Genomic DNA, 18247 nt, shown 5'->3' on the forward strand with positions numbered 1-18247 from the left:
AGATTTTCGTCTATCACTTCCTCAAACTGCGCAGTGAGTATTTTCTTTTTCCGTTTCCCTCTTCTTGTTTTTCTAGTTCTGGAGAGGGTTCCGTTTCTCCTCTGCCACGTCCTCGGTATGTCTCTCTCTCTCTCCCTCCCTCTTCCTCATCCTCTTTGTATGGATGATCCATATGTACTATCCTTAATTCGACTAAAAAAGTCCGTTTTGAAGTGCCTGCGCCTATCGTGGTTTGTTCTCCCTCACTTATGTCAGACTCACTTAGTGGTTCTCCTGAGTTCCTATATTTGTTGGGTTGGTAATTTCTCTTTAAGGCATCAAATCTCTTGGCAAAAGTTAGTATCCTTCCATAAACATAATCTGCCTCATCTCTTTTAAAATTTCCTTTGTTTCCGTTGCTCAATTTCAGTTTCATTTTTCTCTAACCTTGATTCCCTGTCTTTGAGCATTTTAGTTACATCTTCCTTGTTTGTTGAGGCATTTTTTGGTTTTTCCAACTCCTCTAGGTTTCTAATTATTTCATCCAAATCTATTGAGGTGTGTTTTATAAAAATCCTCATCATATTCATGGAGCACTCCATGTTATGTTGCCCCCATTCTTCCAGTAGTGCACTTGTGGTATCTGGATGTGTTGTTACAGTACCAATATGAATATGATGAGGATTTTGATAAAACACGCCCAAATAGATTTGGGTGAAATAATTAGAATATTTTACTCGGGCTGTAAAAAATAAGGATGTTTCTTACGCAAATGTGAAACACGTAATGGCATGTCAAAAAGGAGACTGGAGAGCAATGCGTTTCTTTGGAATTCATGCAATACCTATGCATGAGAGAGGAGGAAACCGTATTAAACAACTGCGCCAAACTGGATCAAGGTATATAATCAGATTAAGAACTAAGACCCCTCATGGGATTAACAATGACGAGGAGTTATATGTACATTTAGACTGAAAGACCAGAAATGGGAGGAACTCCCTTGGCATAAAGAGCACGCCTGAATAACAAACAGTTGACTGTATTATAAGAATTATTCCAAGAAAGATATGCACATAGGAACTGGAAAAGAACAGGAAGATTGGGGTTTTAACAAAGAAAATGTGTACTAAACACAGAAAACTATGCATAACAAATGTGTGTAAACTTTTGTTGTACAAAAAACTGCCCCAAGTGATGTACTAAACATAAATCAAATGTGCAACTATGCGAGAAATTTAATTTAACATTTGAAACAGCATGTAAAGAAAACTGCAACATGAACCAAAACCTTGAAAATGACAACTTTGTAAATAGTGTAAATATTTATATTCATGCATCAAATTATATAAGCACTACGTTTCCCACAATGCCTCATAATTGGCAGTATGTGAATGGTATAAAAAGTGAAATAAACAATGGACTCACTGACCGTGACAAAGGCCTCGTTGGGCTGAAACGTGTTGGTTGTAGCCAGAATGCTGAATAAACAAGCCTAAAAATGAACTGGAAGTGGTGTGCTCTGCAATTTTGTTAAAATAAAAATATATATGTATGTATGTATGTTACGGGGATGTTATAGTTAGGCTGAGGTTTCATTTGTACAAAACCAGAGATATTCGGCCATTATAGTTATTGAACGAGCAATATCTCGCGTCCCCGCAATGCACTGCTTATGACCTCACATATCACTCATGAGATGGTGAGTGACATCACTGATGACATCTCAAATGACATCACTGATGACATCATCCAGTCACTGTGTTTTTAAAAGTTTATGAGCGTAAATATATATACCAAAGTGTATTGGTGAATTAGTCAGTGTATGACTGCCTGATTCAGTAGGCGTGTGACTAACTGTAAAAGGGAGTGATTAGGAGTCTCAGTGAATGTATGGGTGAGTGCCTATTTGTGTAAATGTCTGTATCGGTCTGTCAGTTGGTGTCTAAGTGGCTGTATGGGTGAGTGAGTGGGTACGTGAGTTTCCGTATGGGTGAGTGAGTGATTGTCTGAGTACCTCTATGGGTGTCTGAGTGGGTGGGTGATGGGTGTGTGACTGCCTGTATGGATGATTGACTGTGTGTGTGTGTGTGTGTGTGTGTGTGTGTGTGTGTGTGTGTGAGAGAGAGACAGAGAGAGAGACAGAGAGAGAGACAGAGAGAGAGTCAGAGAGAGACAGAGAGAGAGACAGAGAGAGACAGAGAGAGACAGAGAGAGACAGAGAGAGACAGAGAGAGACAGAGAGAGACAGAGAGAGACAGAGAGAGACAGAGAGAGACAGAGAGAGACAGAGAGAGACAGAGAGAGACAGAGAGCGAGAGAGAGACAGAGAGCGAGAGAGAGACAGAGAGCGAGAGAGAGACAGAGAGCGAGAGAGAGACAGAGAGCGAGAGAGAGACAGAGAGCGAGAGAGAGACAGAGAGCGAGAGAGAGACAGAGAGCGAGAGAGAGACAGAGAGCGAGAGAGAGACAGAGAGCGAGAGAGAGACAGAGCGAGAGAGAGACAGAGCGAGAGAGAGACAGAGCGAGAGAGAGACAGAGCGAGAGAGAGACAGAGCGAGAGAGAGACAGAGCGAGAGAGAGACAGAGCGAGAGAGAGACAGAGCGAGAGAGAGACAGAGCGAGAGAGAGACAGAGCGAGAGAGAGACAGAGCGAGAGAGAGACAGAGCGAGAGAGAGACAGAGCGAGAGAGAGACAGAGCGAGAGAGAGACAGAGCGAGAGAGAGACAGAGCGAGAGAGAGACAGAGCGAGAGAGAGACAGAGCGAGAGAGAGACAGAGCGAGAGAGAGACAGAGCGAGAGAGAGACAGAGCGAGAGAGAGACAGAGAGACAGAGAGACAGAGACAGAGACAGAGAGACAGAGACAGAGAGACAGAGACAGACAGAGACAGAGAGAGACGAGACAGAGACAGAAAAGAGACAGAAAGACTGTATGGGTGCGTGAGTGTGTGTATGGCTGTGTCGTTGAGTGAGTGCATGTGCCAGTGACATATGGGTGAATAACTGGATATGTAAAAGGCAGTATAGGTGGGGGACAGGATATATGAGTGAATGTATGGGTAAGTGAATGTGAGAGTGGCTGTATGGGTGAGTGTGTGCTTGTGTCAGAGACTATAGGTGAGTGAGTACGTGTTAATATCTGTATGGGTGGCTGTGTGATTGGCTCTATGGGGTGACTGACAGTGTGTGTCTGTTTGACTGGATATGTCATTGGCTGCATTAGTGGCTGAATTGGTGAGTGATTGGATGTGTGTATGTACAACACCACCCCCCACCTGTGCATGTACCGGTATGGGTGTGTGAATAGGTTTGAGAATGGTAGTATGGAAGTTGGAGTGGATGTATGAAAGGTTATATGGGGGTGTGAGTCAGTGCGTCAGATTCTGATGATTATGTCATCAGTGATGTCACTGACCATGTCATGAGTGATGTAATATGCAACGTCATTAGCAGTGCTTTGCAAGAGAGCGAGTTCTAGTTCGCTCACTAACTAGGATGGCTGAATTTCTTTGGTTTTGTACAAGTGAAACGTCAGCCCAACTAGAACATCCCTGAAACCTTTGTTTTTTCAGTGAATTTCTAAGGTTTTTTTAAATGCTAATTCCCAACTATATCGTTCCAGTAACCTTCGGCTTTTGCCCTAAATTTCTGTTTTTTTTTAAGATAAGTTTCGTCTACACAGCGCTTGCGCTGTGCTTGTGTAATCTATTGTTTTTAATATAAATTTAAGAGGCTTACATCCTGCGCCCACTCTTTCCTGGCTTTTCATTGGTTCCTGTGTTTGTCACTTACTTTCCTTCCATTTCTATTGGCTGTAGTATATTCTCCTGTATTTACCAATGCTTGTTCTCAGTCTGATTCTCCTATCAGTTTCCCATCACCGAATACTATTAACATCCGCTTTGGTGGAATAATTTTTGCATAAAGTTCTGCCTCTTTCTGCTTTTTCGTCTTGCAACAGATTTATATAGCACCATGTATCACCGGGAGAGATTAAGTGATTTGCCCAGAATCACAGGATGTTGCACCGCCAAGACTAACTGGGATCCCCAGCTCTCGAGTCAGCAGCTCTGGCCGCTGCGCCACATTCTCTCCACTCTCGTGATGCTTGTAAGGGAGCTGTTTTTTTTTTCGTTCTGGACGGTGATTGAGAAAACAGCTTATTATTCATTAAATAGGTGAAACCGATGCATTACCAATGCCTGTTTATATTAAACTCAATACAGTTGTTCAGCCTCTTCTTAACCATTATATTTTCACTTAAAGGATCATAGTAGCATTACAATATATTCAGAGAAAATCACCCTTTTGGATCAAGCAGGAAGCTACAATCGCATCCCCAAGTCCCCTATTTCCAAAGTCTTAAATTTAACCACTTAACAGCTGCTCTTTCTATATCATATCTTCTTGAGAAACATGCTTTCAGTTTCAAATGTCAAAAAAGCACGGACGTAAGCAATCCTACCGTAAGCACCGCTTCTGCTCAGAATATGTACTGTGCTGATTTTCGCTGTATTTGGCGTTCATATGCAGTGGAGACCTAACCACACGAGGGCGACATGTATATTATTTATTTTTTGAAGATCTGTATAACGTAAACTTTGACCAAGGGCACTTTACTTACGAGCCAGGTCAAATTACATTTTAAAGGCACAGGAAGATGTAGTGAAATGCCCAGGATTGCAAGATGCTGAGCCGAGGCAGGGACTAACCACGTTCCCAGTTGCAAAGCCTGCAGCTCTGGCTGTTAGGCCTCTTCACCTTCCTCTGTGTGGTTACAAAGAGTACGCAACAGCGGTCACATATCTCAAGGATGTTGGATTCATTGGGCAAAGGAATGGGACGAGGGAGAGAGTGGAGGTGTCACTGCACTTTAATCTCTGTTATTGGACTGGTGGTCATAGAAGCTGAGCTTGAGAGAACAAACTGAACCTCAAATTTAAATCCAGATTCCTCAGCAAACGGGCTTCTCACCACAGATGGCTGCATTAGTCCATCCCGAACCAACATTTACTTCCTGCCAGTTTGAACAGGTGGCATAAAGTAAAGCATTTCAAATGTCATTCTGGCTGTTGCGCAAGGTCAGCGCAGGTCATCAAATGGGATTGGTTCCCTAGTCTGAAATGCATTTTGTAGCCTCGGGATTGTCTTGTGTGGGGCCAGAGGCATTAGCTACCACTCCCTCCTTCTTGGTTGATTGTAGGGTAAGTGAACATTTGTCTTGGTTAGTCTGTGGTCAAGCTCAATATTACGCCCTGCTTGCTTTACGGCATCAATAGGAAATAATAGGATTGTGTTTTTAAACCGTTGAAATGGGATACTAAAGTGTTAGCCACTGAGCACAACAGCAATGCAGGGAAAACAATATTATTCACATTTCAGATTTCCTTGCTAAAAGCTGTTCCATGGTTAAATAGAGACATTTTTGTATATTTAGATTTTCTGATGGATAGCATGAACAATAAGATGTCACCCCAGAGAGCTTAAGGAAGGAGAGGCAACATATAGATATAGGCCATGAAAGATCTTGTAAGCCACCACATACGGCTATCTATGTTTTGAAGGTCTGCAGTAATGGAAAACCCTTAAGATTGGAATACGACATGCATGTATTCATGTTAGGTATCTGTGAGAAGTGATTTGTTTACATCATATAAAAGTGCTTTGTTTCGCACTGTGTGCTAAGTATTGGGCTCAAAGCACGGAAAACGATATCTGCACTACAAACAATCTAGCACTTCCCAGGGAGTAATCGTGTGGTCAGATGTATGTTAGAAGCAACATTTCAGATTTCAATTGTTACTAGTTCGTGTAAAATTATACAGCAATGTGTTTCAGGTGAGTTGGTCGGTTCAGGGTTTTGAGTTTTACACACTCCTGGGCTAAAGACCATTTTCATTAAGATGTTACAGCTGGTTTTATTTTATTTTTATTTTTGGGGAATACTATGAAGGCAACAGGTACTGGATTACGTGCTTAACACTTCGGAAATATTAGAATTGGTGGCAGCCAAGAGGGATATCGTTAGGCACTTGAGGCCGGCAGACGCCCCACCACAGGAGAAGTGGCGGATTGGCTGGACAGGTGCATAACACTGGAAAAACCCATATATGCAACCCGGGGCTGCCCCCAGAAGTACGAGAGGATCTGGGAAAATTATCGGGGACCACCAACAGGGGGACGGAGGGGGCAGCGAGAGTGTGAGACAATCTGGAGGCACTTCAATGGGGAGGGAGGAGAACCAATAACATCCTTGAGGCTTCACACACTACTGTATCATTCTGGAACATGTTGGATGAGGGCTTTGCACTTCGGGTGTGGACACTAAACTGAGATACTTTTTATTTTATGCTTTTTCATTTCATAGTTATTACGTTGAAAATTGCAAGAAAAAGTGTTATTTAAAAAAAATACAAGATTTTATGCAGGGTGCAGTGCGACTGTGCCAAAGGCAAGCCCGTCTGTACCAGTCTGCATCTGGACCGCGCCCAGTGCCACAGCCCCTAGCCTTCTCGAAGATACACCATAGCCGACCTCTACACCATCCACACCGGATGCCGCAACAAAAGCACTGCCACTGCACCAACCCACACTGCATGGTAGGATAGGACCTCCCACCTGCACCCACTGCCACAGCGCACACACCAGCCCACTGGCCAGCCCCACCACGAACAAATCACACACACCACCTGAACAAAAACACCAACTCGCATGCGCCCTTCTCAACACGCTCACTATGCAAACACCCCTCCGAAATTCGGGACCTCAGCTCCACCCTCACACCAGTCATCCTCTTCCTCAATTCTGGCTCAATTCCACTTCCAAATGCGACATCGCCACCGCAAAAACTGGAGGATTCAAGACGCTCACTGTGACCGCATCAACAAACCTGGAGGGGGAGATCACCATCCTACACAAGGGATCCATCCAATGCACCACCACAAATGACGGCATCACCCCAGCCATGGAACACCTCAACTTCCAACTCCAAACAGACAGCCAACCACCATCAGGGACATCCTCACCTACTGACCTCCAGGACGACGTCCATCCTATTGCAACTTCATCGCTGACTTAATCGCCTCCCTTGCCATAGACTCCAAAAACAAAATTTTCCTCTGCAACCTCAACTTCCATCTCAACCACCACAATGACATCAACACTACCAACTTCCTTGACAGCATGAACAACACTGGGCTCACCCAACTCGTACACAACCCCACACACAACACAGGCCACACAATAGACTCCATCTTTACCTCCAGCGACCGCATCAGGTAAAGGCACACCACAGTACTCACCTGAACTAACCACTCTATTGTGAACTTCAACATCAACAGCCCACTGACTTCTACCCGCTGTCGGCCTAACGCCCCCCTCCACCACTGCTGCTGGAGCAAAGTCTCAAAGGACACATGGATCATTGCCCTTAACACCACCTACCCCATCTCATCCAACAACCTAGACCAGAACGTCAGAAACTTGAATAATTGGATCACCAACTGTGCAAATAGCATTGCTCTTATTGGCAACAACACTGACAGATGGTCCACCAACTAGGCTAGCTGGTACACAGAAGACCTCAGAACCGCTAATCGCCACTATAAACAATTGTAAAGCTGATGGCGCACCAGCAAGGACACAATTGACAAGACCGCCTTCAAGACAGCCCTCAATCTCTACCACAGACATTTGAGAGAATTGAGGAAAAAATCCTTAGACTCCTGCATCAAATCAAGCTCCAATAACCGCAAACATCTCTTAAACAGTCAAAAAATTCTCCATCCCTCAGCTGCAACAAACAACATTACCCCCTTTGTGAAACTCTGCAACAACCTTACAAACGTCTTCTATGACAAGATCGCCAACATCTACAGAAACTTCAAACCCCAACCCAAGGCCACTGACTTCCTCAAGCAAAACAACAAACCAGCAACCACCAAAGACATCTGACTAACAGAATGGAGACAGCTCTCCCCACAGGACACCGCCTCCATCATGAACATTGGTCCACTTAAGGGCCCCAACTGACCCATGCCCTCACAACATCTTATACCTAGGCGAGGCCAGAATTAGCCACGCACTCGCCACCTTGTTCAACACTTCAACTGCCACAGCTATCTTCCCCAACTACTAGAAACACACAGAAGTCAACACCCTACTAAAGAAACCATCAGCAGACCCCAGCGAACACAACTACCACCAACCGATCTCCCTGCTCCCATTCCCAGACAAAGTATTAGAAAAAGCCATCAACTCTCCTCACATCTGGAATGGAACCTCCTACTAGACTCCTCACAATCCGGATTCCGCAACAACCACAACACAGACAGCCCTAATCGCAGCTACCAACGACATCTGAGCCCTACTTGACCAAGTAGAGACTGCGGCTCTGATCCTCCTAGACCTCGTAGCAAGCTTTTGATGCAGTTTCTCACCACACACTCATTACAAGGTGGCACAACATAGGCATCCAAGGAGCTGGTTTCAGATGGATCGCCTCTTTCCTCACTGGAAAAATGCATACAGTCTGCCGCCCCCCCCCCTTATCTCTGAACCCATGGAAATCATCTGTTGTGTACCCAAAGTATCGTCGCTCAGTCCCACCCTCTTTAACACTTACATGACACCTCTTGCCAGCATCGCTAAAACCCACAGACTCAACATCATATCCTACGTCGAGGTGACAACTCATCCTCTCCCTCTCCGAAGACACCACTTACACAACTGCATGGGAGACATTGTCAACTGGATGAAGGATAACTGCCTAAAGCTCAACACGTACAAGACAGAGGTAATGATTTTTTTAAACAAAAGCTCCCCATGGGATGCAAATTGATGGCCCTCAGAACTCGGACCTACTCCTACCCACTGACCATGCTAGGAACCTAGCCATACACATTGGCCCCTCCTACCTCAACAATTGCATCAACTTCCAAGACCAAATCTACCAGACACCACCGCTCAGCCAGACCTCTACTCGCACACATTCCCTGCATATGAAGGACTACAGCTGGCGGTAGTGCCTTCTCGTATCTCGCTCCCTAACTGTTGAACGAATTGCCCCTACACATCAGAGCCACCTCCCCAGTTCTTGACTTTCACAAGAAATAGAAAACCTGGTCCTTCACCTAGGCTCAGCCCAGTCTTGGTCAACACAGCTCTTGCTTTAAGTACTAGGATACTCTCTTGGGGGGGTTGATCACTCTACAAATACACACACCAGACAGCAAAACTTGATGCCACTTTTGATGGCAGCAAAGAGTTGAGCAAACCAAAAGGAATTAGCCATACACTTATAAAAGACCACAGCTTACAGAGCGGTTCAGCTATATGGGTAACCAAAATTACATTTTCTTTAGGTGAGAAAGTGTTATCATGCATACATGGCTCAATTTACTGAAGAAAACTGAGAGCAAATAACAGTAATCTTATATTGAGATGAAGAGTTTTCCACACAGATGCCAATAAGGAAGAAATCGAAATCGAAATACAAGAACAAAGTTGTTTGTGGGTGGTGGGGAGGAAGAAAAGTTAACTGGGATTCAAATCCCCAAAATGTGTTAACAAGGGTATCACACAACTGGTTTTCATATTAAAATTGCACATGTCCAATTAATCGGGTAATCAAGGGTCCAGTACTCAGTGACACCAAAATCAAACAGTTCAGGGGGGGACAGTTGCAGCTCAAACTAGTCTTCAAAGTTAATGTTCCAGTCAGGTATGGTGCCCGCCTCAATTCAAGTCATGAAGGACAATATTTTCATCACTGGACTTCTCACCTACAAATCAATCTGACATGTTTTGCTCTGACTGCTCAAGTGCCCACCATACTGTACACCAGCCCACCATTCATTTAAAGTCTAAGGGTGTCATATGTTGTATGTCATTTACAGCTACTTATTTTTTATATATATGATTGTTATTGTATGGCAATATGTGTACTGTTTGTTCTAACAGTGTGCCTTCAGTTTGTATATTCTTTTAACGAGTAACTGTTTTAATATAAGTATAGATCAACTCAATGTATCAAATGGTGAAAAAATTCACAGGAGTTCTCTCATATTACATCATAAATTACGAGTACAAATTCTCATGAAGGCTCTGAGAATCTCTTCACCACCCAGAATTAGTTTTCCAACCCAACAAAGGAACCGGTGTTCCCAACAAAGGAGAACAGTAGGAGTGGGAGGATACCCATTTTTCAGAGTCACCAGGATTTTACAAGCAGGACATTCCTTTCCAGCTTCAAATGGGCAACCCAGCACCATACACAGACCCCCCCCCCACCCCACCCCAGATAGCTCTAGAACTGAAAACAATCGCTGCCCATCCAGCCCAAACCACAGAGTCGAATTTCAAATAGTTAAACATTCACATGTATTCAATTTTAAAAGGCTGAACAGCTGGGGTGGGTGGGGGCAAGAACAGGGGTGTATAATCAGTCACTTTTAAAGTCTAGATCATTCAAATGCCTTTGTAGTAGGTCATAGGATCCCAAGGAGTCACAAAAGCAAGCTAAAAGAATTGAACACAATAAAAGAAATATATTTCGCATATTCAACATTTTAACACTTATGTAAAAAGTGTGATACACGCATTTGGCTCAAAATGTAAGATTCATTGATCATCTATTTTGAAACACCCTGTATAATAGAGGAATACGATAAAAAGGGGGAAAGGATAACACCATACCTGACAACTTGAAGAACAATCTCACGGTGGGAGGAGGGGTGGGGCCTTAAATGGGGCGGGGCCTCGTGCCCAAGAAGTACCTCGGAGGCACTTTTGAGCCCCCGGAGCCACCTCCTCCCAAAAAAAAACAAAAAACAAAGTTTACCGAGGCTGGTACAGCTTTCCTGGGATGTTTCCACACCCCTTAATGGACGTCGGCAGTTCAAAGACTCTCGAAAACGAGCGGGAAAACCACTGCTTACAGAAGTTTTTGTCAACTCGTTTACCCTGCCACTGTGTGATATGGCTCCTCACCGGGTGACCGGGTGATGGGAGCCGATATCGTGCGTTACACTGTGGCAACGTGTGAGTTAGCAGGTATGTAACCCCCATCCTGAGAGAAACTTCCTTTACAAGTACTAGTCACTAGGTAACTGTAATAAAACTAAATCTATGTAAGAATCATAACCTTAAAAACGGTTGCTCTTTGAGGAGGTCATTTTCCTGAAAACATGAAAGCTACACAAAAATTCTGATGAAACTGACTTCTTATGCAATGTTCAATGTAAGTTCAACATACCTGGTTCATTGTAGCCTTCTCGTAGGGACTGAATTAGACAAAATATAAACTGAGGCAGAATCAACTCCGACATCACCAATAGGTCTTTGGGCACACAAGGAACACTTGAACTTGATTTAACCCGGTGCCTTTTACAAAACCTGTTACAAGGCAAATAAAAAGAAAAACACGTTTGACGTTAGGCCGTTATACAGATTACATATTTTATTGCATAAAAAGCATATCGAACATACAGGGCCTTACGTAAAACATTATGTTGCATGTAACATAAAACATTATGTTGTATGTCAATCAATCCGGGATTTATAGGGCGCATTACTGACCCGTAAGGGTCTCAAGGCGCTATGCAATTTGACTAAGGCCAGAATACAAAGTCAGAATGGCAGGGAAGTGAGGCGGGGTGTGTATTGGGAAGGGGTGGTTTTACATATTTACTTTCCACTCGACTTTATCTTACACCTATTTACAATTAGAAGCGTGGCAGTTGCAACACGCCTCTTTTCTAACAGCTTAAAATTTGCAAGCAATAAAGAAAATGTGTTATTTAACAAAGATTTCAAGTAGGCCGTAGATACTTGAAAACGCTAAACGAAGGGGTTGAAGATGCCTGCTATTAAGAAATTACCTTTCTATGAACGCTTAAGAGGTGTTTTCAAAATTTCTTTATTTTTGATGGAACGCACCGGAAATCTGCAATGGCAGCACTGCAGATATATGCAATATCAAAATACAACAAGCACTGGCAAAGCCAATAGGTCAGGCACTGGCCTCCAGTCTTCTGTCAATTCTTGTTTTGTTTTATGCAAAACGTTCTTGTTTGGGAACTCCACTGCACTGAAGGGAACTACTTAAAAAGTCAGTCAGTCTGGGAGGGGGAGAGGGAGAGAGGGAGAGAGGGAGAGAGTGAGAGAGAGAGTGAGAGAGAGAGTGAGAGAGAGTGTGAGAGAGAGTGTGAGAGAGAGAGTGAGAGAGTGAGAGAGTGAGAGAGAGAGAGAGAGTGAGAGAGAGAGAGAGAGAGAACACAAGGAGAATGAAAGAAAGACGAGGAAAGAAAAAGAGAACGGAAATGGAAAGAAGAAACAAAGAAGACCAACAAGAAAAAAAAGAGAAGGGAAAAGGAAAGCAAAGAGAAAGAAAAAAAGAAAAAGAAATTAAGAAGGCAAGAATTAAATAAGGTAAGAAAAAGAAAAAAAGGATGGAAAGAAATTGGAAAAGAAAGAAGGAGACAAAAAGTATAAAGTGCATAACTTAATACAGAACAATTTCAAATGGACACAATCTGGTATGCTGTGAAACAGGAGCAGTTAGAAAAGCAAAACGCTCCAAAAGGAATTTACAACAGCATTGGCGGGAGTTGGGATCTGATAAAGATGGAATGTGCATCAGAAGCGTCCGGCTATCACATAAGGCTCAAAACACATTGGCAACGCTAAAATAATTCTAAAGTAAAAACAAAAACACTGGCACTGAAGGGAACTAGCTTATGTGCAGGTATGCTCATTATATGCATTCACTCGAAGTGAAGTTAACCAGTGGCTTAAGAAGGCTGACCCACTGCCCCATGCTATATGCTATATGCTGTAGTGGGCGGAAGCAAAATGTGAATGACAAAAACAGACCAATGGGTGAAGAGAGGTGGCTTAAGAGCAAGTTAATTACCTTCGGTTATACCTTAGAGAGATTATATAGCCATAGCTCTGGCGGAATAAGCATGAAAGCCCTCAGGAGGTTACTGCTTGGCCTATGCGTAGCAGATTTTGAAACGGAGCACAATCCATCATGAGATGGTTAGTTTCTGCACCGTCTTCCCTTTCTGGGCTCGCCATACCCAACGAGGAGTTGGTCGTCCACCCAGAATTATTTTGTGCAGTCAAGGTAGAACAACAATGCACTTTTTGGGTACAGTCGGTGTAGTTGTTCCTCTTCTTTAGAGGGATGAGGCAGCGAGTAAAAGGTAGGCAGGGTGATAGACTGGCCTAAATGGAACAGGATCACCACCATTGGCAAGGATGCTCAAGTGCAAAGGAAGAGCTTGTCCAGGTAGAATGAAACATAAGGAGGGTGCGCCGATAGTGCATGCAAGTTGTTAACCATCTTGGGGATGTTATTGTCACAAGAAAGGCTGTTTTGATGGTAAGTAGTCTGATAGTACAGTTATGTAGCGGCTCAAAAGGGTACGCAAATCAGATAGATAAGAACAAGGTTGAGGTCCTACTGAGGTATAATGAAACGTGAAGGTGGGAACATGTGTTGGAGACCTTTCAAAAACCTATCTATATTAGGGGACTTGAACAGGGATGGCTGATTTGGCAACCACAGAAATGCCGAGGTGGCAGGAATTTAGCTTCTTAAGGTGCCCATAGCAGAGCCCTGCTGGGCCAGGGTATGAATAACAAGAGAACCTGTGAAGAGGTAAGACCTACGACCTCGGTCTAGGTCCACTCTCTCTCCGCAGCTCTGCTGTGCCGTCTCTTGCCTCCAGACCCTGACCTCCTCCTTGGGAGGTTCGAGGTTGCTGTCCGCTCCTGCGCCTGCTGCCCGCTCCAACTGGGACCAGACTGCCTGCAACCACCGTAACCTTTCTCAGCCGTTTTTTTTCTTAATTTTTCCCTGGTGTACCACTGCTATTGTGCCCAACTGTGTTTTGCTCCAATTCCAGCACTGTTTTTATTTTCTCGTGCCTGCATGTTCCTTTCACCGCTGCTGCCCCTGTGGCCCCTCCCCCCCTGAATTCCCCCGCTCCCGCCTCCCAGTCTCTCCTCCCTCCCACCTCCCCTACTTAATGGTGGCCGCTGTGCGGTCACGCAGCGGACGAGCACAGAGGGCGCGCCACCGGCCCGCCGAAGGCTCGCCAAAGGCAAGCCCATCTGCGCCTGTCCACGACCCGACCGCAGCCAGCGCCAGGAACCCTGGACCTCCCACAACCCATCGCTACGACACCACCACTCTCCTCGCACTCAACCCTGGAAGACTTAGAGAATGTCAACAGGCCTCGCCGAACACAACCCACGGCCAGTTCTCCTGCCTCCACTGTCACCAGACCCACACCGCCACCCTGGCCTCCAACACTGCTGATGCCAGCACCGGCGACACCCTAAAATGCATCCTCCTCAACGTACGCTCCGTAAACAAACACCATGGAAATCTGGAACCTACTCTACTCTCTATCGCCCGACATCACCTTCTTCACAGAGACCTGGACCAACACATCCTCTGCCCCCGACATCAGCACCGCCATCCCAGTTGGATACAAGATCCAGAGGAAAGACCGCCCCAACCACCTAGGAGAAGGCCTCACCATTGCCCACAAGAGCACCCTCCGCCTCACCAAATCCAGTGAAACCTTCCCTTCCGCCGAACACCTGCACTTCCAGATACGGACTACCCCTAAAGCCAAACTCCGAGGAACCCTTGTCTACAGACCCCCCGGCCCCCGAACACCCTTCGCCACCACCATCACAGACTTCATCGCACCCCACGCCATCGCCTCAACAAACTACATACTCATTGGAAACCTGAACTTCCACCTCGACAACCCCAGCGACCCAAATTCCACTATCCTTCGTGACAACCTCACCAGCATCTGACTTGAACAACTCGTCAACACACCGACCCACAGAGCAGGACACACCCTCGACCCAATCTTCGCAGCAGGAAACCGCATCCAATTCAGCCACACAACGCAGCCGCCATGGACCGACCACCATTGCGTACACTTCGCCATCAACAAACCCAAGGCACCCAAACCAGCCCCACGCCCACCACGAAGGAACTGGAGCAAGGTTACCGCCGAGCAACTTAACTCCACCCTCACCCGAGACAACCACACCTGGGCACCCAACGCAAACAACGGGGCCAGAGAACTCCATACCTGGATCTCCGACTGCGCAGACTAGCTCGCCCCGCTAGGCAACCCCGACAGACAACGCCCCATGAAAGCCACCTGGTTCACCACCGCTCTCCAAGAAGCCGGGCGCACCTGCAGACGCCTGGAGAAGAACTGGAGAAACACCAAGACAACCGAAAACCACACCACCTACAAGGACGCCATGGCGGACTACTACAACCAGATCAGAGCCACCAAGAGGAACTTCATCCACGACAAAATCCTGGCCAACTCCACCAACTCCAAGGAACTTTTCAGTGTCATTCAAAAATTCACCAACCCACACAGCGAAGCCACAGACATCACCCCATCCCAAGACCTCTGCGACAAGCGTGGAACTCATTTCCACCTCAAGATCAAAAACCTCTACGACAACTTCATCGGCCATCCACCAGGCGCCACAGACGGCCCCCCAGAAACACCAGCCAGAACCACCATCTTCAACTTGACACCGATCACGGCCGAAGACACCGCCTCGACCATCAAAAGCATCCAATTGTGGGCCCGCCCTGCCCCCCCTCAGATCTACCACAGAGCCGCAGCTGCCATCGCACCCGAACTACAATGCACCATCAACACCACCTTCAAAACAGGCACCTTCCCAGACGACTGGAAGCGCGCAGAAGTCAGACCTCTGCTCAAGAAGCCCACAGCTGACCCCACCGACCTCAAGAACTATTGGCCCATCTTACTCCTCCCCTTCGCAGCCAAAGTTGCATAGAAAACAGTCAACAGGAAACTGACACGATTCATTGAAGAGAACGCCGTCCTTGACCAGTCCCAATCCGGATTCCGAAGCAACCACAGCACAGAGACCACCCTACTCACCGCCACAGATGACATCCGCACCCTCCTGGACCAAGACCACTCCGCAGCCCTCATCCTACTCGACCTATCAGCGGCCTTCAACACCGTCTCCCACCGCACACTAGTCGCCAGACTACACAAAGCAGGCATACAAGGAACAGCCCTGGACTAGATCCGATCATTCCTATCCGGAAGAAGCCAGAGGATCAGACTGCCACCCTTCCTCTCCAATCCCACGAAAAACACCTGTGGAGTCTCAAAGGGGTCATCACTGAGCCCGACCCTCTGCAACATCTACATGGCCCCCCTCGCAGCCATCGTCCAACAACACGGCCTCAACATCGTATCCTATGCCGACGACACCCAGCTCATCCTCTCCCTCACCAAAGACCCCACCACTGCCAAACTCAGCTTCCAGAAAGTAATGCAAGATGTCGCAGTCTGGATGACCAACAGCTGCCTGAAGCTCAACGCCGAGAAGACAGAAGTCCTTGTCCTCGGTACCACCCCTTTTGCATGAGACAGCACCTAGTGGCCGACTGCCCTCGGAAGCCCACCTACCCCCTCAGACCTCGGCATCGTACTCTACTCATCACTCACCATGAACCAACAGGTCAACGCCGTCACCTCCAGCTGCTTCAACACCCTCCACATCCTCCGAAAGACCTTCAAGTGGATCCCCCCTTAGTCAAGGAAGACAGTCACCCACGCACTCATCACCAGGAAACGCACTCTACGCCGGCATCAACAATTCCCTACTCCTCAAACTCCAGACAATACAGAACACCGCCGCCAGACTCGTCCTCGGCATCCACCGACACAAACACATCAGTCAACACCTACGAAGTCTCCACTGGCTCCCCGTGGAGAAAAGAGTCACTTTCAAAATCCTCACTGAAGCCTACAAATGCCTACACAACAACGGACCCAAATACCTCAACAATAGAATCAACTTTCACGTACCCAAGAGAAACCTCCGATCTTCCGACCATGCACTGGCCGAAACCCCGCGCATCCACAGAGCCAGAGCAGGCGGAAGATCATTCTCTCACATTGCAGCCAAGACCTGGAACGAGCTATCGGTAGACATCAGATGCGCCCCCTCCCTGAACACCTTCAGGAAGACTCTCAAGACCTGGCTCTTCGGCTAAACAGATCTGCGGACCCTCCCCCCTCAGCACCTTGAGACCCTCACGGGTGAGTATCGTGCTTGCAATTCCCTGATTGATTGATTGATTGATTGATATGGTGTCAACCTGTTTTTCTGCACACCATGCCACAAACTTGCCATTATGGCAGATGTATATTGTCTTGGTGGTGGGACGCCTGGCTGTCAAAATGGCATTACAGACTTCGGGTGGAAGGTGGAAGGCTGTCAACTTTCACTGCTCAATATGCACACATGAAGGTGCTGCGTTGTCAGGTTCGGGTATAGGACCCTCCCCTGCTGCTGCAACAGAACATCCTCCCGAAGAGACAGCCTGATCGGAGGACTGAGGCACATGCTCAATATCTCAGGATATCAGACAATAAGTGCCCAATCCAGAGCCACAAAAATGACTTGAGCCCGGTCGTTCCAGATCGTCTTGAGAACTCTGGGCAGGAGTGGTTTTAGTAGAAAGGCATACAGGAGGCTTAAGCTCCTCACAGGACAAAAAGTGTCTCCGAGTGACAGCTGTCTTGGAAACTCTAGCTCACAGACCTGCTGACATTGCACATTATCTGCAGTGGCAAACAAATCTAACCAAGGCTCTCCCCGCTCTTGGAAGAGACCTTGCAACCTCCAGATGGAGATGCCACTTGTGATACGCTATTCATTGACAGTCTCATTAGTCTGCCCTGGTGTTCAGAGGGCTCACCAGGCATTGAACCACCAAGGAAATGCCCTGACGTTCCAGCCATGTCCAGAGGTGGAGAGCCTGGACTCGCTGCTCGGGAGGATTAGCCTGAAACTGCACAGTATCCAGAACGGTTCAGATGAAAGGGAGCCAATGAGAAGGGGTCAAGTGTGACTTTGGCACGCTGATAGTGAATTCCAGAGAGTGCAGGTGGTCCGCTGTAGTCCTGAAATGGGAGACGACTGCCTAGGATGGTCTCATCTTCAACAGCCTGTGGTCGAGATAGGCGAAGACTGGCACCCCGATACCTGGACATAACCTGTAACCACCACCATCAGGTTGGTGAACACCTGTGGGGCGCAGGAAAGCTCAAAGTGGAGCAACACAAACTGAAAGTGCTTGTGACCCATTATGAACTGCAGGTAACCCCAGTGGGGAGGCAGGACAGGGATGTGGAAATGTGTCCTGCAAGTTCAATGCTACC

The 18247-nt window shown here is 46.6% G+C and overlaps 1 protein-coding gene across 7 annotated transcripts in view; it reads right to left on the reverse strand.

Moving 5' to 3' along the window:
• The window catches only part of UBR3 (ubiquitin protein ligase E3 component n-recognin 3), a 2077978-nt gene that overhangs the window by 1843157 nt on the left and 216574 nt on the right, over positions 1 to 18247 (reverse strand). For all 7 annotated transcript variants that reach the window (XM_085645338.1, XM_085645337.1, XM_085645336.1 and 4 more), the window contains exon 2: positions 11233 to 11372. In XM_085645338.1, coding sequence (XP_085501464.1) covers positions 11233 to 11372 — 140 coding nt within the window. The remainder of the gene's footprint in view (positions 1 to 11232; positions 11373 to 18247) is intronic.

This window comes from Triturus cristatus, chromosome 3_1, assembly GCF_964204655.1.
Source record: "Triturus cristatus chromosome 3_1, aTriCri1.1, whole genome shotgun sequence".
NCBI lineage: Eukaryota > Metazoa > Chordata > Amphibia > Caudata > Salamandridae > Triturus > Triturus cristatus.